We start from the raw sequence: 26,910 nt of genomic DNA, 5'->3' as shown, positions 1-26,910 counted from the left end.
TGCTCCTGGCACAGGAAAGGCAGTTCCTGCTGGAGCAGGAGGCTCTGCCTGCAATGGGCTCAAACCACTCCAGCAAGGCCCTGCTGACTTCAAAATTGCTTCCTAGAGCAGAATATCCTATAGGTGTTGTAGCTTCTGGACTGTGAAGTAAATAACTCTGGTTAAGAGCTTATTATCTAATCATGATCTGATTGTATTTATGTAAATATATCTGGTATTCCATCATTAATCCTGTGGGACCAATTGCATTGAAAAATTGTTCAATTCTACCTGTCCAATTGTTTATACATAAACCTTTGACAAATTCTGGGGCCGGGATTGGATCCAGTCACTCCAAGTCTCCTCTCTTAAAAGGAATTTTAGAAGTCTGGGGGCTCTGCAGGGCTTTTAGGACCCATGCTGGCTGCTGGGTGTCTCCATCTCATGACTCAGCAGGAGTTTCTCTAATAAAGCAATAAAGCTTTTGCCTGAAGCTCCCACTCTGCCCATGACAGGAGTGTGTGTGACATCCCGGCTCTTTGGCAGCCTGGGGACTCCTGGGATGTCACTGTGGAGCCCCCATGAGTGTCTGTGACAGATCAGTGCCTTTGCAGCCCAAGGTGCCCTGGGATGTCACCATGGAATGGCTGTGACTGCCTCTGACCACACGGCTCTTTGCCATCCCCAGAAACCCTTGGGAGGTCTCCATGGAGCCCCTGTCTCTGTGTGTGACATTCCAGCTCTTGAACAGCCTGGAGACTCTTGGAAAGTCCCCATGGAACCCCTCTGAGATCCTGTGACAAATCTCATTCTAAGGAGGCAACCATCACCAGGAAACCCTGTTGCTATGGTCAGTTTCCATGGCAACCATCCCCAGCCCCTGTTGCTCTGGTCAGTTTCCATGGCAACCATCCCAGCCCCTGTTGCTCTGGTCAGGTCCCATGGCAACCATCACCAGGAAACCCTGTTGCTCTGGTCAGTTTCCAGGGCAACCATCCCCACCCCTGTTGCTATGGTCAGTTTCCATGGCAACCATCCCCACCCCTGTTGCTATGGTCAGTCCCTGGGCAGCTCCATGGAGACCCCATGCCAGGGGTGGTTGCCATGGACACCAGCTCAGGCCTGGAGCCCGTTGCCATGGCAACCATTGGCACTCCCATCCCCAGGGTCATGGATCCAGAACCACAGAATTGGCTGAGCTGGGAGGGACCCATCAGGATCCTCGAGTCCAACTGCTGGCCCTGCACAGGACACCCCAACACTGCCAGCCTGGGCCTGGCAGCGCTGTCCAAACGCTGCTGGAGCTCAGAGAGCCCTGGAGCTGTGACCCTTCCCTGGGGAGCCTGGGCAGTGCCCCAGCAGCCTCTGGACAAAAACCTTTTCCTGAGATCCAACCTCAGCCTGCCCCGACTCAGCTGCAGCCGCTCCCTCCACTCCTGTCCCTGGGCACCAGAGTGAAGAGGTTCCCTCAGCCCCAGCCAGGGACCCGCTCCCAAGGCTGCTGCCATGGCCACCAGGGCTGGGACCAGCTGGGATGCTCCATTTCCAGGGGCCGGGGTTCAGGAATGGGATTCCCCAATTTCCTGCTCTCGCTAAAACCCTTCTGGCGCTCGTTGCCCTCCCACCTTCCATTGAAGGAAAAAAGGGAAAGATCCCTAGCTGGGATAAGAACAATTTACTGGGAACAGCAACAAGATAAGGAACAAAGAGAAACAGAAAAAATATTGAAAACAGAAGGGATAAGAAAAACTATTTACGGAGAAAATCACATCACCATCAATTGTATCTTCTTGGCCACGTGTTTCCTCCTGCATGGAAAGGACACCCGTTTCCTCAGGGAAAGACAGAGAGAGTCCCTTTCCTGCCCCTGGCAATGACCTAAGGTGGGAGTGAATGTAGTGACAGGGCCATGGCCAGACCCTCATGTTCTTCAATCCCACATCAGGTCATTGGCAGGGGCAGGAAAAGGGACAGGTGTCTTCCCAGCATGGATCACAGGGAACATGGATCACCAGGGCTCTTCCCAATGTGGTCTTCCAATGGGGGATGAAGCTGGAGCAGTGCACAAAGCTCTTCCTGCAGCTGGGGAATTTTCAGGGCCTCCTTTACCGGTGGCTCCGTTGGTGTTTGGTCAAGTGAGAGCTCTGGGTGAAGCTCTTCCCACACTGGGGACACACGTAGGGCCTCTCTCCAGTGTGGATGCGTTGGTGGCTGACAAGATTGCAGTTGTGCTTGAAGCCCTTGCCACAGTTAGGGCAAAGGAAGCGCTTCTCCTCGGTGTGAATCCGCTCATGCAGGAGGAGATTTGAGCTGCTGTTAAATGTCTTCCCACAAGTGGGGCACATGTAGGGCCTCTCCCCGGAGTGGATGCGCTGGTGCGTGATGAGGTCAGAGTTGCGCTTGAAGCCCTTCCCGCAGTCAGGGCAGCGGAAGGGCCTCTCATCTGTGTGAATCCGCTGGTGTTTGAAGAGATTGGAGCTGGTCTTAAATCTCTTCTGACACTCGGGACACTCATATGGCCTCTCCCCAGTGTGGATGTGTTGGTGCTTGATAAGGGCAGAGCTGCAGCTGAATCCCTTCCCACACTCCCCACACTCGTAGGGCCATTCCCCGGTGTGGATCATCATGTGCAGTTTCAGACTGTTGCTCTTCATGAAGCTCTTCCCACACTCCAAGCACGTGTAGGGCTTCTCCCCATCATGAAGCTTCTCAGGGACCACCAGCTCCGAGCTCTGGCTGAAGCTCTGCCCACCTTCCTGGCCCAGAGTGGGTCTTTCCTTCTCAGAGCACCCTGGGCTGGGTTTGCAGCCCCTCCTTCTGTGAGATCTCCAGGGATTTTCCTCCCTGTTGGATTCCTGCGCTGTGGAGTTGCTCAAAATGGCCTCTTCCATGAGGTTCTGCCGTGGGGATTTCTCCTTCCTGCTCTCCATCCTCAGCTCCTTGTCTGGGGGAGGAAGGATAGACAGAGGATGGGATTTGCCTCCATGCCACAGGAAAGGGTAAGGAGATCCCCCCAGTGTGTTCCCGGCAGGAGGGCACCAGCAGCGGGGCTGTCCTGCACCCGGGGGCTGTGCTAGGCTGGAAGATGGAGCAGGAGAGAAGGGGAAAGGGGCACTGACTTCCTCCTCACCTGCCTCAGTATCCCAGGGCATCTTCCTCTTCCTTGCAACCTTCTTCTCCATGTGGCGAACGTTTGGGTATGGGAAATCCTGATTTGGGAGGAAAACAAGGGATGAGCACAGTGAGTCTTGTACTGGTTTGAAGGCAAACCAGGGAGAGAGTCTAAGCCAGAATGACAATTGAGTAAGAAAATTAAGATCAAGGCAATGATACAGAAACCCTGCTTTAAACTCACAGAGTCAGGATATAACCTGACACCCCGTTGCTCAGGGTGGTGGTAGCTGTCTGATGAAATGGTGGCTGCAGTCCAGCTGGAGTGATGAACGTGATTCTGTCAAAGCTGTGATCCTGTAGAAGGGTCTGGTCTTCCTCTGAAGGTCCAGTGGTGCTTATGGAGCTCTTGTCCTCTGGGAATCCAGTAGGCAAGGTGGTTGTGGTGTTGCAAGGGTGAGATTATATCCAGGTAGGAATGCTTGGTTCCTCCCCCTGGGCGGAGCATCCCACAATGGGATGATGTAATTTTATCAGTCCTGCAGTGACACTCAATGGCCCATTAACAGAAGATGGCCCCTGGAGGGCGTTATCAGGGCTGAGCCTTGGAAGAGATAAAGAGCACTGCCCCACCTGTTGATAACAGTTTATGGAGATGGTGACTGAAAACACTTTTGGTTACATCTGACACTGAAACCTGAAACAGTGAGGCAATCCCTGCTCGGGGTGGGGGATGAACACCACCCCCCTTACCCAAACTGGCTCAGGTGTAAAACCCCCACCCTGGGAAGGCCACGCACACAGGGGACAATGTCACACTTGCCCTGCTTCAGGGGAGATCTCTGTCTCTGTCACTCCCTTGCTCTCTCGTCTCTTTCTTTCCATCTCTCTCTACCTCACATTTACTGTTCAATAAAATCCACTTTGGATTTGGTCTCATGAGCACCTTAATTGGGGCAGAGGCATCTCCTTAACAATTTTATTATCCAGAATTGCAACATTATTTTGCACAGTGAGTTCAGGGCTCTGTTGTGTGACCCCAAGTGCCTTTGACAACAGCATGGTTCTCTCCTCTGAGGACCTTCTGGCTCTTTCAGGAGGAACACTTGAAAACTTGGATGCAGCTTCCTCTGAGTGACTTTTGGGAGAACTTATGAGGAAAATGGCTCTTGTGGGTGGCCAGTGTAAAGAAAATATTTTGTTTTCCTGCTTTGAAAAGTCTGTTAAAATCACTGGAGGAAAGGGACCAAATTATACCAGCAAGATTGACAAGGATCATTCACCCCAAAGTGAGGAACACAAGGCTACTTAAATCCTACAAGAAGCCCAGCTCAAGTAGCTAAATTCCCAAATAACTCCTGAATTCACGGGCTTTGGGGACAGAAGCATTATTTTCTTGGTTCCTGTCAACTTTGTGACAGCTACACAGACCTTTCCCTTCCTTTTAATAATCTGTATTGGGACAAATTTCCATGTTTTTTTTTTTTTTTTTTGGAACCTGCCAGCATCTGAGTTGGAGCTGTGTTGGAACTGATTAAATTTGGAATTGCCAGAGAATTTCTTCTGTTGTGGTCGATTAATGTTATGGATTTATTTGTGTTTCCATCAGAAATGACTTGTGGGAAGAGCAAATCTTCCTCAAGGCATTTTATGGAGGGTTAAATTTGATTTCTGCTGAGTTTGTTTTGTCCAGTGTCCAGGGGATGCTCAAGGGGTCTCTGGTTTTGGTTTGGCCCTAATTTACTTCTGATTTGTCTTTATCACTTAAAAACACCTGAAAAATGACTAAAAAGAGTATGGACCAGAGATGTCAGAAGTTCCACCATTTAAGAGGTATTTGAGGTGGAATTTACTGTTTGGGAACATATTCTGGAGGATTTGTGGCTTCTTGGGGGATATCTGGTAGTATTCTCCATATCTTTGCACTCCAAAACCCAAGGTGGATTGGTCTGTCACCTCAAAGTGACTCAATCCTACCTCAAAACAGCTGGTTCCCACCTCAGCCCCATGCCAAAATTGCTCAATTCCTCAGCCTCCAGGATGAGATGGGGTTGGAAGGTGATCAGGAGAAGTGAGATCCAAATTTGAGGTTGTGGGGTCAGGATTGTGTGGGGCTCGGTGGGTGTGATTTATTTTTATAATAAATAAAACTTTCAGAATTACTGATTTCTGTCCCATTCAGTTTCTGTCAGTTCTGGTTTGCTTTTCAGAGTGCTGCCTTCTCAGCTGATTGTGTTTGTGTCCTCCTGTCCCTGACTGAAAAGCAAGATGTGTTCTATTTGCCATCTGTATGGCAGTTGTCCTGTGTTAAGTGGGCAGTTTTTCCTTATCTCTTCCACAATCAATCCTCCCTCAGGGGAGACATCTGCTGATAATGGGCTATTGAATGTCACTGCATGACTGATAAGAACTGTAACATCCCATTGTGAGATGTTCTGCCCAGAGGGAGGAGCCAAGAATTCCTACCTGCATCTAGTCTTGAGATTCTGGCCCACCAACACAGATTTTTCTGGGCTGGATTTTCCCAGAGGAACAGCTGCCTCTTCCTCTTCAGAGGAAGACACCCTTTCTTATAGGATCACTTCTCCAACAGAACCACAGCTGACACTCCTGAAGGACTGCAGCCAGAATTCCAATTGGATTGTGGCCAATACCCTGTCCAAAAAGGTTATATTTTGTCACTGTCAGTGTTAATTCAGTTTACTGCATTGTTAATTTTATAGTTCTATTTTATTCCCTAATAAAAAACAGTTATTCCTGCTCCCATATTTTTATCTGTGAGCCCCCTTTAATTTCAAATTTATGACAATTCTGAAAAAGTCTACATTATTTCATTTCAGGGGAGGCTCCTGCCTTCCTTAGCAGACACCTGTGTTTCCAAACCAAAACACCTCCTTTCTCTCCTGCCTTCCTTTGCCTGCTCTGTTTCTCTCTCAGTGTCTCCCTTGAGCCAGGGCAGCTCCCACCAAAGACCCTGCCCTGATTTAAGTCCCAATCCATGGAGTACGACAACCAGAGGTGAAATTATGAAGGCTGGCAGTAAAATGGCACTCTAAGATCTTGCTCCACTTGGCTTTTGACTCTTCCTTAAGAGCTTTGCCTTCAAGGGCAGGAACATCTTTTCCTGGCTGGGAACTGGAATTCCAGCCCCTGGGAGTGTGTGCCATGGATGCCAGAGGGGCATTCCCGAGGCTCTCAGGGTGCTGCTCCTGCTGTGCCTCCCAAGGAGCTGTGTAGGGCAGGGGACAAGGTGCAGCAGCTGTGCTGGTTCTGCAGTGCCACAACAGCCCCTGGTTCCAAGAGTTTCCAAACTGCCAACAGTGGTTTCTGGGTTCCATGATGTCCTGCTATGTCCCCATGGATATTTGGTGTCATTAAGTTTTTCAGTGTCACAATGGCCACCTCACTCCATGAGCTTCCACAGTGTCCAAACGGCTTCCTTGCATGGGCAGTGTCACCATGCACCATTGGCTCCATGCAGCCCTCTGGGTCACCATGGACTCCTTGGTCCCATGAGGTTCTGGGGGTGTCTCCATGGTCTCCTTGGATCCACAGAGTCACAATGGACCACTGGATCCACGTGGCCCTGCTGTGTCACCATGGCCCCTTGGTTCCATGGGACCCCAGGGTCACAACTGACTCTTTGCTTCTTCATCCTATGGGAGAGAACTGTCCTTATTTTCCAGGGGCCTGTGGCCAAAACTGGGATTCCTTCCCCAAATTTCCTTATATGCAAAGATTGTTCCCTGATGAAATCTGCCAAGAGAAACAGGTCTGGCTGCCTTGGCCACCCAGGGGCCACCTCTCATCTGCCTTTCAAACACTGGGTCCATGTGCTTTTCTTGCTTAAAAAGCATACATATCGACCAGGCACCCATGGGCAAAATTTGGGATCTGCCTCCCAAATTCCCTATATACAAGGATAGCTCCCAGATAAATTATGCCAGGACTGACAAGTCTGGCTGGCCTTGGCTTCCTGGAAACTGGCACTCATGTTTCTCTGTAACACGGGGGCTCTGTGCTTTCCTTCCTAATGAAAAGAACTCTTCTTCCTGTCCAGGCACCCATGGCTAAAACTGGGATTCCACCTCCAAAACTCAGTATATTGAAGGATTGTTGCCAAGTGAAAGCAGCCAGGACAGACAGGTCTGGCTGCCTTTGGCCTCTTGGGGGCTTCTTCTCATCAGCTTTTGAAATACCGGGGCTTAGTGCTTTCCTTCTAATGGAAAAGAACCTTCCTTATTCTCAAGGTGTGCGTGGTCAAAACTGAGATTCTTCATCCCAAATTCCATATATCCAAGAATTACTCCATGACAAAAGTTTCCAGGAGAAACAGGTCTGGCTGGCTTTGCCTCACAGGAGCCTCTCCTCTCCTCTCCCTCTCCTCTCCCTCTCCTCTCCCTCTCCTCTCCCTCTCCTCTCCCTCTCCTCTCCCTCTCCTCTCCTCTCCCTCTCCTCTCCCCTCCCTCCCCCCTCCCCTCCCCCCTCCCCTCCCCCCTCCCCTCCCCTCCCCTCTCCTCTCCCCTCCCTCCCCCCTCCCCTCCCCCCTCCCCTCCCCCCTCCTCTCCTCTCCTCTCCTCTCCTCTCCTCTCCTCTCCTCTCCTCTCCTCTCCTCTCCTCTCCTCTCCTCTCCTCTCCTCTCCTCTCCTCTCCTCTCCTCTCCTCTCCTCTCCTCTCCTCTCCTCTCCTCTCCTCTCCTCTCCTCTCCTCTCCTCTCCTCTCCTCTCCTCTCCTCTCCTCTCCTCTCCTCTCCTCTCCTCTCCTCTCCTCTCCTCTCCTCTCCTCTCCTCTCCTCTCCTCTCCTCTCCTCTCCTCTCCTCTCCTCTCCTCTCCTCTCCTCTCCTCTCCTCTCCTCTCCTCTCCTCTCCTCTCCTCTCCTCTCCTCTCCTCTCCTCTCCTCTCCTCTCCTCTCCTCTCCTCTCCTCTCCTCTCCTCTCCTCTCCTCTCCTCTCCTCTCCTCTCCCCTCCCCTCCCCTCCCCTCCCCTCCCCTCCCCTCCCCTCCCCTCCCCTCCCCTCCCCTCCCCTCCCCTCCCCTCCCCTCCCCTCCCCTCCCCTCCCCTCCCCTCCCCTCCCCTCCCCTCCCCTCCCCTCCCCTCCCCTCCCCTCCCCTCCCCTCCCCTCCCCTCCCCTCCCCTCCCCTCCTCTCCTCTCCTCTCCTCTCCTCTCCTCTCCTCTCCTCTCCTCTCCTCTCCTCTCCTCTCCTCTCCTCTCCTCTCCTATCCTCTCCTATCCTCCCCCTCCCCCTCCCCCTCCCCCTCCCCCTCCCCCTCCCCCTCCCCCTCCCCCTCCCCCTCCCCCTCCCCCTCCCCCTCCCCCTCCCCCTCCCCCTCCCCCTCCCCCTCCCTCTCCCTCTCCTCTCCTCTCCCTTAGAAAAACTTCCCCTCTGTGCTTTCCTTCTTATTGAAAAAAACATCCTTATGTACCGAGAAATGGCAGAAAATGGGATTCCACCACGGAGATTCCCTATATCCCAGGGTTATTTTCAGACAAAAGCTACCAGGACAGAGAGGTGTGGCTGCCTTAGGCCTCTGGTGGCCGCCTTTCATCTCCCCCTCAAACAGTGGTGTTCCGTCCTTTCCTTCCTATGGAAAAAAACTGTCCTTCTATTCTGGGTGTCCATGTCTGAAATTGGGATTCCAACTCTAAAATTCCCTATATCCAAGGGTTGCTCCCAGCCAAAATCTTCCAGTACCATCAAGTCTGGCTGGCCTTGGCCTCTGGTGGCTGCCCCCGCCACACTGGGGCTCGGTTCATTCCTTCCCATGGAGATCACTGTGACACACTCTGGGCACCTCATGGAACCAAGGGGATCATTGTGGCACCACTGGAGCCCATGGAACCAAGGGGCCATGGTGACACCACGGGGCTTCATGGACCCAGAGACCATTATGACTCTGTGGGGCCTGATGGAACCTTGGAGACCATTCTGACCCTTCAGGGCCCCATGTCACCAAGGGGGCATTGTGACACCTCAGGGCCTCCTGGAAGCAAGGGACCATTGGGACACTGTGGGGCCCCATGGAAGCGAGGGAACATGGACCAGGTCTGGCTGGCTTGGCCTGCCAGGGGCCACCTGACAGGTCTGGATGATCTTGGGATGCCAAGGGCTGCCTCTCATCAGCTCCTGGAGCACTGTGGCTCCATGCTCTCATTTGTATGGAAAAGAACTGTCTGTCTTTCCAGATGCCCATTGCCAAAACTGACATTCTGCCTAAAAATTTCCTGTATTCAAGGGTATCTCTAAGAACAGAATCTGGCAGCTCTGGCTGGCCTTTGCCTCTGGTGGTCACCTCTCATTTGCCCCAGTGGGGCTCTGTTCCTTCATTCCTATGGAAAAGAACTGGTCCTCATGTCCAGGAACCATGGCCAAAATTAGAACTGGCCACCTGGGCTGGGCTCACAGAACCATCTGCAGCCCCGGGCAGATATTGACTCTTCCAGATCTTCCATCCTCCCTCCAGTGAGAGAAAAGGACACAGGGCAGGCGCAGAGAAGACACCGAGATCAGGGAAGAGGAAGTTGAGTCCCAGATGGGAGGGATGAGGAGATGCCTTGATCTTGGAGCTGGAATCCTCTAGTAAACCTATGGGGAAGGATGTCATTGACACATCAGGCTCTCTTTTTTCCCTATAAGGCATTGAAAAGAATTGGGAGATGACTTGTTTCAGCAAAGGCCTCCATGTTAAAGTAAGCAAATGTTGCAGTAGCTGTGATCCCATGAGAAGCTTGAACAGAGAAAGAGAGAAGAGTGATGAGACCCTCTGCCCTCAGGGAGAGAAGAAGACCTCTGTTCCCAGAGATGATTTCAGAAGCAGTTTAAGAGAACCTCTGCTCTTGAACAGCTCATCTTTAAACCAATACCCCATTAGCTGACATGGCCCATAAACAGAGCTGTGGGAAAAGCTGTTAAAAAATTGCAGCGGTTTCACTATTCCCCTTTTCCATGTGGCTGCTATTCATGGAACTTGAGAGCCACAAGATAACTGTTTCATTATGGAGAAGTTTCCATAGCAAGAAAAAAAGACTCCTCTCCCTAAGTGAAGTGAAGAAGGACTATTCTAGAGGTGGTAAACTGACTGAGAATTTTAGGTTTTGTCTCCTTACATTGTCAATAATGAAGAAAAAGCTGCAGTGAGAAGAGTGTTCTGAAAGTTTTGTGCTGATTCTTATTACTCTTTCTATTAGTTACTGCTAATAAAGTTTTCTTTATGCTCTTTTAAAGTTTTGATCCCACTTTCCCTTTTTCCTTATCCTACCTCACAGCAGGAAATGAGTAACTATATTCTTTTGTGTGCACTGGTAATTAGACAGCACTAAACCCACCACACTAATTGATGCATTGCCCAAGAAATCTCAAAGCGCTGAACAAAAACTACTACGAGAAAACTACTACTACGAGAGCAGAGGGAAATCAAGGCAGACCCATGGTTTTTCAGGACTTGCTTGATCCTAATGAGCCCCATGGTACATTTGGAGGTGAGCCCTGAAACCTCAGGGCCTGAGAGGAGATTGCACAAAACTTTCCAGGAGTTAAAAGCAAGAGCAAACACCCAAAATGTCTCAATGCTCATGCATGGGTCCCACTGAGTTCCAGCCCCAACAAAGGCTCCTCATGGACTGAATGGAGGGGAGAATTGGAGGTCAGGATGGCACAAAAACGTCTTAGAAACTCAAAATGGCATGAAAACATCTCAATGCGGAAAGGAAAATCCAAAGTACGTAAAAAAAGTTGAGTATCTCAGAGTTTTAATGAGCTCCACTGAGTGCCTGTACAAAGCTCTCAAGGGACTCCTTAAAGCAGATAATTGGGGCCATGATTGCACAAACCTCACACACAGTCTCTATCAAAAGGGAAACACCAAATACCTTAAAAGTACTGAGTACCTTGAATAATTACTGAATCCCACTGAGTGTTATTCCGGACAAAGCCTCCCCAGGGACTAATCACAGCAGATAATTGGAGGCCATGATTGCAGAAACCTCTCAGAGACTCCAAGGCAAAAGCAAAAGCCAAAGACCTTTGACAATCCTGCAGTCCCTGGGAGCATGAAGGAGCCCCCAGGGCCATGCCTGACCAGCGCTCCCCAGGGACTGATTCCAGCAGATCCTTGAGGCCACTGGGATGTGGGCATGGGGGGATGCTGAGGGCAGGACCAGGGGCTGACAGTGCCCAGCCTGGCTGGGGCTGTGCCAGGAGGCCCCAGGGCCTCAGGACAAGGTGTCTCCTCACAGCCCTTGGTGGCACAGACCCTGCTGTGCCCCAGGGCACCAAGACTTGGCTTCTCTTAGTCCCCTCCTGTCATCAGTGCCTCCAGTTCTCTGCTCTGCCTGGGGCCTGGGGACACTTTCTCAGTCGTGTCCCTCAGTGGGACCCATTAAAAGTCCAAGAAACTTTGGAGTTGGATTATGACTTGGAGTTCTGGAGAGGTTTCTGCAGCTCCCTCTCAGGGCCTGATGTTCAGGGCCTGAGCACAAAGCCCCAGAGGGTCATTAAAGTCCTTGTGCTGTGTCTGTGCTGCTGAGCTGGGCTGGGCTCCTGGCACAGAGGGTGATCCTGGTAACCAAGCAGAGCTTCAAAAGCACATTTCTCTTGCTGAGCAGCTCTTCTCCCAGCCCAGCAGGGCTGGGGCACTGCCTGCAGCCAGCGCGGGCACAGCACAGAGGCACAGAGAGCTTCAATCAGTCAGGGCTGGGAAGGGGCTGAGAAGTGCCTGGGGCAGAATCACTGCCAGCCCTTGGCACAGGAACCTCTGGCTGCAGGACAATGCAGCTGCAGCTCCTGGAGACATCTCCTAAAGCTGGAACATGCCAATGCCCACAGAGCCTGTGAGTGCATTCTCTGCTCATCTCCTGTGCAGAGCAGCCAGGGGTGCCCAGGGCTGTCCTGCAGAGCAGGGTCCTGCAGCCCAGGGCGCTGTGCTGGGCCAGGGACTCTGCTGCCTGCCAGGGACAGCTCTCAGCCGGCCCTGGAGCTGCTCCCAGCGCTGGCCAGGAGCTGTGGGGGGAAGGAGCCACCCTGAGCAGGGCAGGTGCTGCTGCTGAGAGGGGCTGGCTGGGGCAGGGCTGCTCCCAGCCCCAGACCAGCCTGGGCACAGCTCCGGAGGACACTTCCCAAAGGAGGTAAGCCTGGGATTGCTGTAATGATCAGGAGCTTTCCTGAGAGTGTTTTCTATTTCCTGCTTGGAGCAATATGGGAAAGTTGGGGTGATGAAAAAAACATTTTTGTTTTATACATTTTTCATATATTTGTACCTCTGTAAATTACTATTTTATAGTTATATACTATTATATAGTTATAAAATTATAATCCTTATTAACTGTTAAACTCTAATTAACTCTATTGAAATACTATTATATAACTGTACTCCTTAAATAACTCTAGTACATTTCCTTACTTTTATTTTAGATTTTAGAATAATAAACTGACTGCCTAAACACATTCCTGAAATACTGCATAGTCTTATTATCAGGAAGAGGACCTACGAGAACAACATTTTGGTTTTCGACCAAAATGTGAGCAGTCACAACAAAAAGTAAAGGCATAGAAGCCCTTGGACCTACTCCAATGGTTTGAGCCTGGGGAGTAAAACTGGGGCAACTGAATCTCCTATTGGATGTTCCTATTAAATACCCTAATTAATTAACCGTAATAAATTGTTGAAATCAGGGACTGGGTGTCCCCTGGGGACACTTGGAAGCTTCCAATAAAGGTCTGTTTTTTACTGTAGTCTTCTAACATAGTTGCAAGGGTTTTTTATTTTTTTTTTTTTTCTCTTTTGATTATAGACACCAGGGGGATGAGAGAAGCAGAGCAGGAATTGTAATCCCAGAATGACAGAACATTCTGAGTTGAAAGAACACACAGGATCATCAAAGGAATGTTAGAACATTTACAGAGACTCCAGAACTGTGACTTTGGTGGTCAGTGTCTCTGCTGGGAGCCTCCCAAAGGGCCTTCAGCCACTCCTCAGCCCTGGGCAGCAGCAGCATCACCTCTGCAGGGCCCAGCAGGGCTCTCCTGAGCTGCCCTTGCCCAGCTGCACACAGAGCCTGCCCCAGCCAGGGCCCTGCACACAGGCAGGTTTCTGTAGGGCCGGGCCCAGGGCACACAGGGTGGGATGGGCTCTGTGAGCGCTGGCAGGGACAAGGCACCTCTCAGGAGGGGATGTCCAGGCCCAGGGAGATGCTCATGGAAGCAGAGGGGGCTGAGCAGAGCAGTGCTGGGGGAACAAGCCCATCCAGCCCCTCACCTTCCCTCAGCCACAGGGAATCCTTTGCCTCTCATATCTCTCAGTGGCAAACTCTGAGTGCAGCAGGAATTCTGAGGATTTCTGACCTCAAAGAGACAGGAATCGTGTGTGGGTAGGAAATCAATTCCTAAATCCAACCCCTGCCATCAATTTCTCTTAGAAGTGTAAGTGCAGATGGGACCAAGACTTGCTGCAGTAGGAGTGATTCCCCTGACAAATCCTGAATATCCAGCCTTGTCCCTCTGCACCATGGCCACAAACCCAGGGCAGCAGGGCAGGGATGGCTCCTCCAAAGCCCCCACATACAGGCCTGGCTGCTCCTGGCACACTCAGCCAGTACAACTGGAGCTCAGGCAGGGACCTGGGTGAAGGTTTTCCCAGAGCAGGAACAAAGCTGGGTGAGTCCCAGCAGGACAGGCTGCAGCGAATGGCCCAGGTTTGGCTCCGAGCAGCCTCTCCTGACTTGTCCCTATCCTTTCTCCATGAACAGGTGCCCATGTGCAGCCACAGCAAATGTCCAACAGCAGCTCCATCAGCCACTTCCTCCTGCTGGCACTGGCAGACACGCGGCAGCTGCAGCTCCTGCACTTCTGCCTCTTCCTGGGCATCTCCCTGGCTGCCCTCCTGGGCAACGGCCTCATCATCAGCGCCGTAGCCTGCGGCCACCACCTGCACACGCCCATGTTCTTCTTCCTGCTCAACCTGGCCCTCAGCGACCTGGGCTCCATCTGCACCACTGTCCCCAAAGCCATGCACAATTCCCTCTGGGACACCAGGAACATCTCCTACATAGGATGTGCTGCTCAGATCTTTTTCTTTATGCTCTTCATTGGAGCAGAGATTTCCATCCCGACCATCATGTGCTACGACCGCTGCGTGTCCATCTGCAAACCCCTGCACTACGGGACCCTCCTGGGCAGCAGAGCTTGTGCCCACATGGCAGCAGCTGCCTGGGCCAGTGCTTTTCTCTATGCTCTCATGCACACAGCCAATACATTTTCCCTGCCCCTGTGCCATGGCAATGCCTTGGGCCAGTTCTTCTGTGATATCCCACAGATCCTCAAGCTCTCCTACTCCAATTCCCACCTCAGGGAACTTGGGCTTCTTGTGGTTACTAGCAGTTTATCATTTTGTTGTTTTGTGTTCATTGTTTTCTCCTATGTACAGATCGTCAGGGCTGTGCTGAGGATCCCTTCTGAGCAGGGACGGCACAAAGCCTTTCCCACCTGCCTCCCTCACCTGGCTGAGTTCTCTCTCTTTGTCAGCACTGCAGAATTTGCTCACCTGAAGCCTGCCTCGATGTCCTCCCCATCCCTGGATCTGACCCTGTCAGTTCTGCACGATGAAATCCTGCTCAGCGTGGGCAACAGTCAGGTCAAAGTGTCAGGTCAAGGCTTCCTTTCCCTCCCAAAGCCTTCCCTTGGCAGCCTTGGGCAGGGGATTCATCCTCCCTCCCTCCTCCTTCCCACAGACCTTCTCGGAACCACTCTGTTGGCACTTTCCATTCTCTGTGTCTGTCCTCAAGTGCAGTGCCAACCTGGGTCAGTCCTGGCCCTGTCCTGAGCTCCCAGGAGCTCACAGGCTGAGATGGCAATGCTCAGCCACACCAGGGCCCTGCCCCTGCCAGCAGCACCCCCACAAGCAGCAGCAGCAGCAGCAGCAGCAGCAGCTGCAGTCACCTCTCAGCTGTTGGTGCCCCTGCACTGCAGCCCCTCCCGCTGGCACCAACGTTCCCTTGTGGCCTTGGAGACAGTCCTGAATCCATCCATGGGGTCACAGAGCCATGGAATCCCAGAGTTCCAGGTTCCTGGAATCCTAGAGTCATTGAATCTTGAGAACCACACACAGAGGAGGAGGAGGAGGAGGAGGAGGAGGGGGAGGAGGAGGAGGGGGAGGAAAAGGAAGAGGAGGAGGACGAGGAGGAAGAGGAGGAGGACGACGAGGAGGACGAGGAGGAGGAGGAGGACGAGGAGGAGGACGAGGAAAAGGATGAGGATGAGGACGAGGAGGACGACGACGACGAAGAGGAGGTGGAAGATGAGGAGGAGGAATAAGAGGAGGAAGAGAGAGAACAAAAACAAGGAGGATGATGATGATGAGGAGGAGAACGAGGAGGAAGAGGAGAATGAGGATGAGGAAGAGGAGGAGGAGGACAATGACAAGGAGGATGAGGAGGGGGAGGAGAAAGAGGAGGAGAAGGAGGAGGAAGATGAGGAGGAGGAAGACGACAAGGACTAGGGCAAGCACAAGGAAGATGAGGAGGAGGAGGACAAGGAAGAGGACGAGGAGAAGAAGGATGAGGACGAGGACAAGGAGGAGAAGGATGAAGATGAGTAAAAGGATGAAGATGCAGAGGACAAGGAGGACAAGGAGGTCGAGGAGGAGGAGGAGAAGGAGGAGGAGGAGAACGAGGACGAGGATGAGGACGAGGACAAGGACGAAGACGAAGACGAAGACGAAGACGAAGACGAAGACGAAGACGAAGATGAAGACGAAGACGAAGAGGAGAACGAGGACGAGGAGGACAAGGAAGAGGACGAGGAGGAGGACGAGGAGGGGAATGAGGAGGACGAGGAGGACGAGGAGGAGGACGAGGAGGAGGACGAGAAGGAGGACGAGGAGGACGAGGAGGACAAGGATGAGGACGAGGATGAGGAGGATGAGGAGGAGGACGAGGAGGACGACGAGGAGGACGACGACGATGACGACGACGAAGAGCAGGTGGAAGATGAGGAGGAGGAATAGGAGGAGGAAGAGAGAGAACAAAAACAAGGAGGATGATGATGAAGAGGAGGAGAACGAGGAGGAAGAGGAGAATGAGGATGAAGAGGAGGAGGAGGAGGAGGAGGAGGATAATGACAAGGAGGATGAGGAGGGGGAGGAGAAAGAGGAGGAGCAGGAGGAGGAAGAGGAGGAGGAGGAAGACGAAAAGGACTAGGGCAAGCACAAGGAAGATGAGGAGGAGGAGGACAAGGAAGAGGAGGAGGAAGAGAAGCATGAAGAGGAGGAATAGGAGGAGGAAGAGTGAAGAGAGCCTGACAGAGGAATGGTTGTACAACAGGGGACATGATACTGTAAAATTAATCCAAGCAGGGAGGGCTACATGACTGCTGCAAAGTTCGCATGACCCTGAAGAGTAGATGGTGTGCAGAAAGCAGGATATTGAAACTGCTTGGTATGTAGAAGTAGATAGAGAAGAACAAAGGGGTACTAAGCTGTTCTAACTGCAAGGCCAGCTGGACAGGCAAGTATCATTCACAAAGATACTTTTAAGATAATAGTACAAGTCACATAGCAACCAATCATGAGCTCGGCTTTTGCAATATGTATGAGCTAATTAACGAACATATATAAACTGTGTAATCTGTTACAATAAACTGAGACTTGATGATCATGATATCATGAGTCTTCTCTCCCACGGCACCCTCCAACAGAAGAGAGAGGACAAGGACAAGGAGGATGATGAGGATGAGGAGGAGGAGGACATTGAGGAGGAGGAGGAGAAGAAGGATGAGGAGGAGGACGAGGAGGAGAAGGATGAGGATGAGGAAAAGGATGAAGATGCAGAGGACAAGGAGGACGAGGAGGAGAACAAGGAGGAGGAGAAGGAAGATGAAGAGGAGAAGGAGGACAAGGAGGAGAATAAAGAGGAGGAGGACAAGGATGAGGAGGACCAGGAGGAGAAGGATGAGGAGGATGAGGATGAGCAGGATGGGGAGGACGAGGAGGAGGAAGAGGAGGAAGATGAGGAGGAGGAGAAAGAGGAGAATGAGGATCAGGAGGACAATGAGGAGGATGAGGAGTATAAGGATGCGGAGGATAAGAAGGAGGAGGATGAGGAGGAGGACAAGGATGAGGAAAAGGATGAGGATGAGGAGGACAAGGAGGACGAGGAGGACAAGGAGGACAAGGAGGAGGAGGATGAGGAAGACAAGGAGGAGGAGGAGGAATATGAGGATAAAGAGGAAGGGAATGAGGATGTGGAGGAAGACAAGGAGGAGGAGGACGACGAAGATGAGGAGGAGGAGGATGAATAGGAGGATAAAGAGGATGAGAATGAGGATGTGGAGGAGGACAATGAGGAGGACAAGGAGGAGGAGAAGGATGAGGATGAGAACAAGGAGGAAGAGGAGGACGATGAGGATGAGGAGGAGGAGGAGGACGAGGAGGAGGAGGAGGAAGAGGAGGAGGAAGAAGAGGAGGAGGAGGAGGAAGAGGAGGAGGAGGAGGACGAGGAGGAGGACGACAACGACGATGACGACGAATAGGAGGTGGAAGATGAGGAAGAGGAATAGGAGGAGGAAGAGAGAGAACAAGGACAAGGAGGATGATGAGGAGGAGGAGGAGGACGAGGAGGAAGAGGAGAATGAGGATGAGGAAGAGGAGGAGGAGGAGGACAATGACAAGGAGGATGAGGAGGGGGAGGAGAATGAGAAGGAGCAGGAGGAGGAAGAGGAGGAGGAGGACGACAAGGACTAGGGCAAGCACAAGGAAGATGAGGAGGAAAAGGAGGACAAGGAAGAGGAGGAGTCAGAGAAGCATGAAGAGGAGGAATAGGAGGAGGAAGAGAGTGGACAAGGACAAGGAGGATGATAAGGATGAGAAGGAGGAGGACAACGAGGAGGAGGAGCAGGAGAAGAAGGATGAGGACGAGGATGAGGAGAAGGAGGAGGAGGAGGAGGAATAGGAGGAGGAGGAGGAGAAGGAAGATGAACAGGAGGAGGAGGAGGACAAGGAGAATAAAGAGGAGGAGGACAAGGATGAGGAGGACCAGGAGGAGAAGGACGAGGAGGATGAGGATGAGCAGGATGGGGAGGACGAGGAGGAGGAACAGGAGGAAGATGAGGAGGAGAAGAAGGAGGAGAAGGAGGATCAGGAGGACAATGAGGAGGATGAGGAGGATTAGGATGCGGAGGATAAGGAGGAGGAGGATGAGGAGGAGGACAAGGATAAGGAACAGGACGAGGATGAGGAGGACAAGGAGGACGAGGAGGACAAGGAGGACAAGGAGGAGGGGGACGAGGAAGACGAGGAGGAGGAGGAATAGGAGGATAAAGAGGATGAGAATGAGGATGTGGAGGAGGAAAATGAGGAGGAGGATGAGGAGGACGAGGAGGAGGAGGAGGAAGAGGAGGAGGAGGAGGACGAGGACGAGGAGGAGGACGAGGACGAGGAGGACGAGGAGGACGAGGAGGAGGAGGAGGATGAGGAGGAGGACAAGGACGAGGACGTCCTCCTTGTCCTCAGCATCTTCATCCTTTTCCTCATCCTCATCCTTCTCCTCCTCATCCTCGTCCTCCTCGTCCTCCTCCTCCTCCTCATTGTCCTCCTCATCCTCATTCTCCTCCTTTTCCTCCTCCTCATCTTCCTCCTCTTCCTTCTCCTCGTCCTCCCCATCCTGCTCATCCTCATCCTCCTCGTCCTTCTCCTGGTCCTCCTCATCCTTGTCCTCCTCCTCTTTATTCTCCTCCTTGTCCTCCTCCTCCTCCTGTTCATCTTCCTTCTCCTCCTCCTCCTCCTCCTCCTCGTCCTCCTTCTCCTCTGCATCTTCATCCTTTTGTTAATCCTCATCCTTCTCCTCCTCCTCCTCCTCCTCGTTGTCCTCCTCATCCTCATCCTCATCATCCTCCTTGTCCTTGTCCTCTCTCTTCCTCCTCCTATTCCTCCTCTTCATGCTTCTCTGCCTCCTCCTCTTCCTTGTCCTCCTCCTCCTCCTCATCTTCCTTGTGCTTGCCCTAGTCCTTGTCGTCGTCCTCCTCCTCCTCTTCCTCCTCCTGCTCCTCCTCTTTCTCCTCCCCCTCCTCATCCTCCTTGTCATTGTCCTCCTCCTCCTCCTCTTCCTCATCCTCATTCTCCTCTTCCTCCTCGTTCTCCTCCTCCTCATCATCATCCTCCTTGTCCTTGTTCCCTCTCTTCCTCCTCCTATTCCTCCTCCTCATCTTCCACCTCCTCTTCGTCGTCATCATCGTCCTCCTCCTCCTCCTCATCCTCCTCTTCGTCCTCTTTGTCCTCCTCGTCCTCCTCCTCCTCCTCCTCCTCGTCCTCCTCGTCCTCCTCGTTCTCGTCCCCCTCGTCCTCATCCTCCTCCTCCTCATCCTCCTCCTCGTCCTCCACCTACTACTCCTCATCCTCGTCCTCCTCGTCCTTGTCCTCCTCCTCCTCTTCTTCCTCCTCCTCATCCTCCTCCCCCTCGTCCTCCTCCTCGTCCTCATCCTACTCATCCTCCTCCTTGTCCTTCTCCTCGTCCTTTTCCTCGTCCTCCTCGTCCTCCTCCTCATCCTCCTCCTCCTTCTCCTCCTCCTCCTCGTCCTCCTCCTCATCCTCCTCCTCCTTCTCCTCCTCCTTCTCCTCCTCCTCCTCCTCCTCCTCCTCCTCCTCCTCCTCCTCCTCCTCCTCCTCCTCCTCCTCCTCCTCCTCCTCCTCCTCCTCCTCCTCCTCCTCCTCCTCCTCCTCCTCCTCTATGAGTGTGGTTCTCAAGATTCAATGACTCCAGGCTTCCAGGAACCTGGAACTCTGGGATTCCATGGCTCTGTGACCTCATGGATGGATTCAGGACTGTCTCCAAGGCCACAAGGGAACGTTGGTGCCAGCGGGAGGGGCTGCACTGCAGGGGCACCAACAGCTGAGAGGCGACTGCTGCTGCTGCTGCTGCTGCTGCTGCTGCTGCTGCTGCTGCTGCTTGTGGTGGTGCTGCTGGCAGGGGCAGGGCCCTGGTGTGGCTGAGCATTGCCATCTCAGCCTGCGAGCTCCTGGGAGCTCAGGACAGAGCCAGGACTGACCCAGGTTGGCACTGCACTTGAGGACAGACACAGAGAATGGAAAGTGCCCACAGAGTGGTTCCGAGCCGTTCTGTGGGAAGGAGGAGGGAGGGAGGATGAATCCCCTGCCCAAGGCTGCCAAGGGAAGGCTTTGGGAGGGAAAGGAAGCCTTGACCTGACACTAAGTCCTTCAAGGGCTCAGTTGCCCATGCTGAGCAGGATTTCATCGTGCAGAACTGACAGGGCCAGATCCAGGGATGGGGAGGACATCGAGGCAGGCTTCAGGTGAGCAAATTCTGCAGTGCTGACAAAGAGAGAGAACTCAGCCAGGTGAGGGAGGCAGGTGGGAAAGGCTTTGTGCCGTCCCTGCTCAGAAGGGATCCTCAGCACAGCCCTGACGATCTGTACATAGGAGAAAACAATGAACACAAAACAACAAAATGATAAACTGCTAGTAACCACAAGAAGCCCAAGTTCCCTGAGGTGGGAATTGGAGTAGGAGAGCTTGAGGATCTGTGGGATATCACAGAAGAATTGGCCCAGGTCATTGCCATGGCACAGGGGCAGGGAAAATGTATTGGCTGTGTACATGAGAGCATAGAGAAAAGCACTGGCCCAGGCAGCTGCTGCCATGTGGGCACAAGCTCTGCTGCCCAGGAGGGTCCCGTAGTGCAGGGGTTTGCAGATGGACACGCAGCGGTCGTAGCACATGATGGTCGGGATGGAAATCTCTGCTCCAATGAAGAGCATAAAGAAAAAGATCTGAGCAGCACATCCTATGTAGGAGATGTTCCTGGTGTCCCAGAGGGAATTGTGCATGGCTTTGGGGACAGTGGTGCAGATGGAGCCCAGGTCGCTGAGGGCCAGGTTGAGCAGGAAGAAGAACATGGGCGTGTGCAGGTGGTGGCCGCAGGCTACGGCGCTGATGATGAGGCCGTTGCCCAGGAGGGCAGCCAGGGAGATGCCCAGGAAGAGGCAGAAGTGCAGGAGCTGCAGCTGCCGCGTGTCTGCCAGTGCCAGCAGGAGGAAGTGGCTGATGGAGCTGCTGTTGGACATTTGCTGTGGCTGCACATGGGCACCTGTTCATGGAGAAAGGACAGTGAAGGGTTAGAGGAGATGCCTGTAATTAAAGTTAACACCATTTCCCATACACCCTCCTCTATAACACAGATGTATACACTTCTGTATTTGAGAGTTTTGTGGTTTTCTTTTTATGCTGCCTCCGTGTTTCTCCTGGTATTCCTGGATATCAGAAACCCTCAGCATATCTCCATCCCATTGATGAATACAGTGAGTTTTCTGAGGAAAGATGATGAGTGGAGACTGAGAGGAGATGATTATTCATTCTGTTTGGAGCTTCTCTTGGCTTTCATTTTTCTCACATGAAGGATGGTCACACTCCCATGTTTCTCTTACAAACCATCAGGTACAGGTAAGCGCAGATGGATCCACCAGAGCCCAGCTCCACATTTGTAGCCAAGGACTGACCTTGCTCATTTCACCAACCCAGCAGCATTTTCAGTGTCACAACACCTCTACCTTTCCCCATAAATCTCATAAATCAGAGATTCTCTAGGACAGCTTTGCACTCTGCATTGAAGCTCCCAGCTTGGACTGAAATCTCAGGGACGCTTCCAAGTGTCCCTCTGATGGCACTGGATGAAGGGAGGTGCAGCTCCTTCCCTGGCTGCACTGCCAGCATTGCCCAGAGCCGGGCACTGGGGACAGCTGTGTCACCCTGAGCCAGCTGTGCCCCCTGCCAGAGCCCCCAGTGCCGGGCAGCTGCTCCCAGCCCTGTGCTCTGCAGAGGGAACTGGGCCCGGGGCTGCAGAGCTGCCCCACGGCTCTGCTGCAGCTCTGCCTGCACAGGAGGGGCTGCACGCCTTGGAGCCCCGGCCCTGAGGGCAGAGGCTTGGCTGGGGCACAGGAGGGAGGGGGCTTGTGCAGAGGGAGGGGCTGCACTGGAGGGGATCCTCTGGACATCTCTAAACTCTCCCTGCCACAGCATTTCTGGGATTTGTTTTCTCTCCTTCCCTGATCTTCTCTCTGCTTCCGGGAGATTTTCCTCCTGCAGGTGTTTCCCTGTGCCTCATCTCTCCCTGCCAGCATTCCCAGACCCCAAATCTCTGTGCACTCTCCTTGGCCTGACAGAACCCTGCCTGTTTGCAGGGCACTGGCTGGGGGCAGGTTCTGTTTCCAGCTTGGAGAAAGGACAGCTCAGACTGAGCCCGATGGCTCCAGCAAAGGTGATGCTGGTGCTGTCCATGTGCAGAGTGGCTGAAAGCACATTAGGGATCTCCTGTGAACCTACTGATCACTAAAAGTAACAGTTCAGACGTCTCATGCACTTGTCAATATTCATAATCAACCTTTAATATTTATCCTTCTTTCCCTGCCACTCTTCAATAGTACACAGCTGACTACAAATTCTTAGGAAATTTCCACATTTTTATCAAAATCCTTGTCTTGGAAATATTCTATGACTAATCAGAAGCCCTCAGTATGTCAGAGCTTCATGAGCATTTCACCTCCCCTGCACCAGAAATACTCAGTACTCACAGGCTCTGTGGGCATTGGGATGTTCCAGCTTTAGGAGATGTCTCCAGGAGCTGCAGCTGCATTGTCCTGCAGCCAGAGGTTCCTGTGCCAAGGGCTGGCAGTGATTCTGCCCCAGGCACTTCTCAGCCCCTTCCCAGCCCTGACTGATTGAAGCTCTCTGTGCCTCTGTGCTGTGCCCGGGCTGGCTGCAGGCAGTGCCCCAGCCCTGCTGGGCTGGGAGAAGAGCTGCTCAGCAAGAGAAATGTGCTTTTGAAGCTCTGCTTGCTTACCAGGATCACCCTCTGTGCCAGGAGCCCGGCCCAGCTCAGCAGCACAGACACAGCACAAGGACTTTAATGACCGTCTCAGGGGCTGCTGTTGTTTTCATTAGTCTCATTCCCAGAGAGTGTGCTCAAAAAACTTCTCAAGAACTCAAAGTTTGATTGAAACACTGAAGTTTCTTGGACTTTTAATGGGTCCCACTGAGGGACAGCACTGAGAAAGTGTCCCCAAGTAGAGCATAATGCTGGAGCAGAGATAACAGCAAGGGACAAGCAAGGGGAAGGTGGCTCTGGTGCTGAGCAAACCTGGATGTGTTTCAGGAATGCAAAGGGCCCAGGCCAGAGCCCCAGCCCCTGGCAAGGCAGATCCTGTCCCTCCCTCATTGCTCAGGGCTCTTCCCGGGATGGGCACTGGCATGTGGGGATGTGCAGTGCCAAGGGCAGGACCATGGGGCGGCCCCTGCCAGGCTGCTGAGCAGGGACAAGGAGGCACTGAGGCCCCAGGGCTGCAAGGGTCACTTGTCCCCTGGTGGCCTCAGGCCCAGGGCCAGCAGCCATGGCCAAAGGGCTGCACAGGTTGGCTCTGTCAGGGCCTTGCAGCTGCTGCACATCCCTGAGCCCTCTGCAGCCCAGGCTGTCCCACGGTGTCCCTGCCCTGCGCCTCTGTCCCTGCAGGCTGTCGTCACCCCCGGCTGCCCCACCTCGCTGGCCCTTCCTTTGCTGGCAGCTCTGCCTCCTGCTGCCCCTGCCTGGCCACACAAAGCCTTGGGCTGCTCCAGGCTCCTGCTGGGGACGTGTTGCACCACAGCCCTGCCCTGGGAGGGAAATTCCTCTCCTCCTGTGTCCAATCTGGACTTCCCCAGCTGCATTTGGGGCATAATTTTTCTCTCTGGCTGTTTCCCACTATGGAGAAAAGTTCCACCATTTCCACATCCACCCTTGAAGCCCTGACAGGCCACTCCTGATCTGTCCTCAGTCTCTTCACAATTGAGCCCAGGCACATCAGCCTCCATACATGGGTTATGTTCCTGAGGCCTGCAAAACCCAGCTTGGGAGATCTCTGGGCCCTCTCCAAGGTGTTTGCAAAGGAAAACATTCTGCTCATATCACCAGAGGCCAAGGCCAGGCAGAACTGTCTGTCCTGGCAGCTTTTGTCTGGGAGCAATCCTAGGATAGATGGAATTTTGGCAGCCAAATTCCAGTTCCTGCCATGGACCCTGGACAAGAGGGTCAGTTCTTTTCTGCAGGAAGGAAGGCACCGAGCCCCAGTGCTTCTGAGGCAACTGAGATGAGACCATCAGAGGCCAAGGCCAGCCAGAGCTGGCAGGTTTTTTTCTGGCAGATACCCTTGCATACAGGAAATTTTTTAGGGGAAGTACCAATTTTGTCCATGAGTGTCTGAAAAAAGGGACAGTTCTTTTCCATAGCAAGGAAAGCACGGAGCCCCAGTGGTTCATGAGCAGATGAGAAGCAGCCCTTGACATTCCAAGATCAGCCAGACCTGTCAGGTGGCCCCTGGGAGGCCAAGCCTGCCAGACCTGTTCCCTGTTCCCCTCATTCCATGGATCCCCACAGTGTCCCAATGGTCCCTTGTTTCCAGGAGGCCCTGAGGTGTCACAATGCCCCCTTGGTGACACCAGGCCCTGAAGGGTCGGAATGGTCTCCACGGTTCCACAAGGCCCCACAGAGTCATGGTGGTCTCTGGGTTCCATGGAGCCCCACGGTGTCACCGTGGCCCCAAAGTTTCACAATGCACTCCATGGTTCCTCCAGGTCCTCATCATGCCACCATGGTCTCCACAGGAAGGGAACAACCCAGCCCCAGCGCTGCAGGGGCAGATGAGCCACAGCCACCAGAGGCCAAGGGCAGCCAGATCAGGTGGTGCTGGCAGATTTTGTCCTTGGATATAGGGAATTTTAGAGGTGGAATGCCAGTTTCAGACCTGGCTGCCTGGAGGTGAAGGACGGTTCTTTTCCATAGGAAGACAAGCACAGAACACCGGTGTTTCAGGGGCAGATGAAAGGTGACCATCAGAGGCCAAGGGCAGCCAGACCTCTCCATTGTGGTATTTTTTTGTCTGAAAGCAACCCTTGCATATAGGGAATTTGGGAGGTGGAACCCCAGTTTCAGCCATTTCTGCATTGTTAAGAAGGATGGTTCTTTTCCATAGGAAGGAAAGCCCAGAGCCCCCGTGTTGCAGGGGCAGAAGCAGAGAGAGAAGGCTCCTGGGAGGCCGGGCCAGCCAGACCTGTTTGTCCTGGCAGCTTTTGTCACTGAGAAATCCTTGGACCTAGGGAATTCTGGAGGAGGATTCCAAACTTTGGCCATGGGCATCTGGTCAAGATGGATGGTTTTTCCCATAGGAAAGAGAAGCGTGGAGCCCAGGTGTTTTGGAAGATGAGAGGTGGTCACCATAGGCCAAGAGAGCCAGACCTGTCTCTCCTGGACCTTTCATCTGGGGGAAATCCTTGGATATTCAGAATTTTGAAGGTGGAATCTCAGTTCTGGCCATGGGCACCTGGGCAGGAAGAAGAGTTCTTTTCATCAGAAAGGAAAGCACAAAGCCCCAGTGTTTCAAAGGCAGATAAGAATCAGCTCTTTGGAAACCAAGGCCAGCCAGACTTGTCTCTCCTGGAAGCTTTCACCTGGGAGAAATCCATGGATATAGGGAATCCTGGAGGCGGATTCCCAACTTTGGCCATGGGTGCCTGGATGTGAAAGGTGCTTTTTCCCCATAAGAAAGAAAAGCACAGGGTCCCAGTGTTTCGCAGGCAGATGAGAGGTGGCCCCTGGGTGGCCAAGCCAGCCAGGTCTGTCTGTCCTGGCAGATTTCATCTGGGAACAATCTTTGCATAGAAGCAAACTAAGAAGAGGAATCCAAATTTTGGCCATGGGCACCTGGAAGAGAAGGACAGTTCTTTTCACAGGAAGGAGAGCACCGAGCCACAGTGCTCCAGGGGCAGATGAGCAGCAGCCCTGGACATGCCAAGGTCAGCTGGACCTGTCAGGTGGCCCCCAGGTGGCCCAGCCAGCCAGGCCTTGATGCCTTGAGAGGCCACCTAGAGCAGAGGCTGGACAGTGTTACAGGAGTAAAGTGGGGATTTATTAAAAAGGCCTTCAAAGGATTCACCTGGGCAGTACAAGGGCATGGCTGAGGGTACATCCAGGATGGACGCCAGGTCACACGTTTACACACTTTTGTAAGATTTGGTTCATTTCCATATTGGGGTTAATTGTCCAATTATACCTTCAGGTTATGCAGCCCCACCCTCCCAGTCTGCTCTCCTCAAATCGCTGCTGTTTTCACTTTTTGGGCCTGAAGCTGCAGCAGTGTCTATGGTTCTCGGGCAGGAAAAGGATTGTTTTGTCTGACTACACTGTAAGAGAACTTGCTGACACTCTGTATGAAGTTCAGAGTTACAGACTGATACAGCACAGAATTGGGAAAATATGGAAGCTAAAACTTAAGGCATCAGCCTGTCCCATGTTCCCTTGGTTCCATGGGGACACACTGTCACAATGGCTCCTCGTGACACTCTGGGCTCCACAGTGTCACCCTGGGCCCTTGGATCCATGGGAGCTTCCCAATGGTCTGCTCTGATTCCACGAGGTCCCCACAGTGTCACAACTGACCCATGGTCCCATGAGGTTCCCCAGAGTCACCAGGGTGTCCTTGGACCTGCCTTGTCACAACTGACCCATGGCTCCATGAGGCTCCATGAGGTTCCCCAGTGTCACCATGGTCGCTGTCAGAGGCTGGATGAGATCAATGTCCCCAGACACCTTGGGCTGAGCTGTCAATCAGTCACACAGATGGGACAGCGCTGACCCAGCTCTGAACGCCTGAGATATCAGAAGTCCCAGCTGGGGGGAGGCCCACGAAGGCCCAGGGGCTTAAAACCAAGGAACACAAGGTCAGCCCCTGGTATGGACTCTGCCTTCTCCTGGGGTTTGTGTCTTGCCTACACTGGAGCCCCAGGAGCTGGGAGCCA

At 53.0% G+C, this 26,910-nt stretch overlaps 2 protein-coding genes across 2 annotated transcripts in view; one reads left to right on the top strand and one right to left on the bottom strand.

The window, feature by feature from the left end:
• LOC144248867 (uncharacterized) overlaps positions 1–26,910 on the top strand; it is a 770,489-nt gene that overhangs the window by 38,401 nt on the left and 705,178 nt on the right. The gene's annotated exons all lie outside the window — the stretch shown is intronic.
• Positions 2,085–3,161, bottom strand: LOC146764095 (uncharacterized). Its single transcript, XM_085565611.1, has 2 exons — positions 3,110–3,161; positions 2,085–2,923 (listed from the first exon to the last, which is right to left on the bottom strand). The coding sequence occupies exons 1-2, from the start codon at positions 3,159–3,161 to the stop codon at positions 2,085–2,087; spliced, it is 891 nt and encodes a 296-aa protein (XP_085421737.1).

Source organism: Lonchura striata, chromosome 36 (genome assembly GCF_050655825.1).
Source record: "Lonchura striata isolate lonStrDom1 chromosome 36, ASM5065582v1, whole genome shotgun sequence".
NCBI classification, from domain to species: domain Eukaryota; kingdom Metazoa; phylum Chordata; class Aves; order Passeriformes; family Estrildidae; genus Lonchura; species Lonchura striata.
The sequence above is the reverse complement of the archived record's forward strand: the minus strand, read 5'-3'. Positions and strand labels throughout refer to the sequence as shown.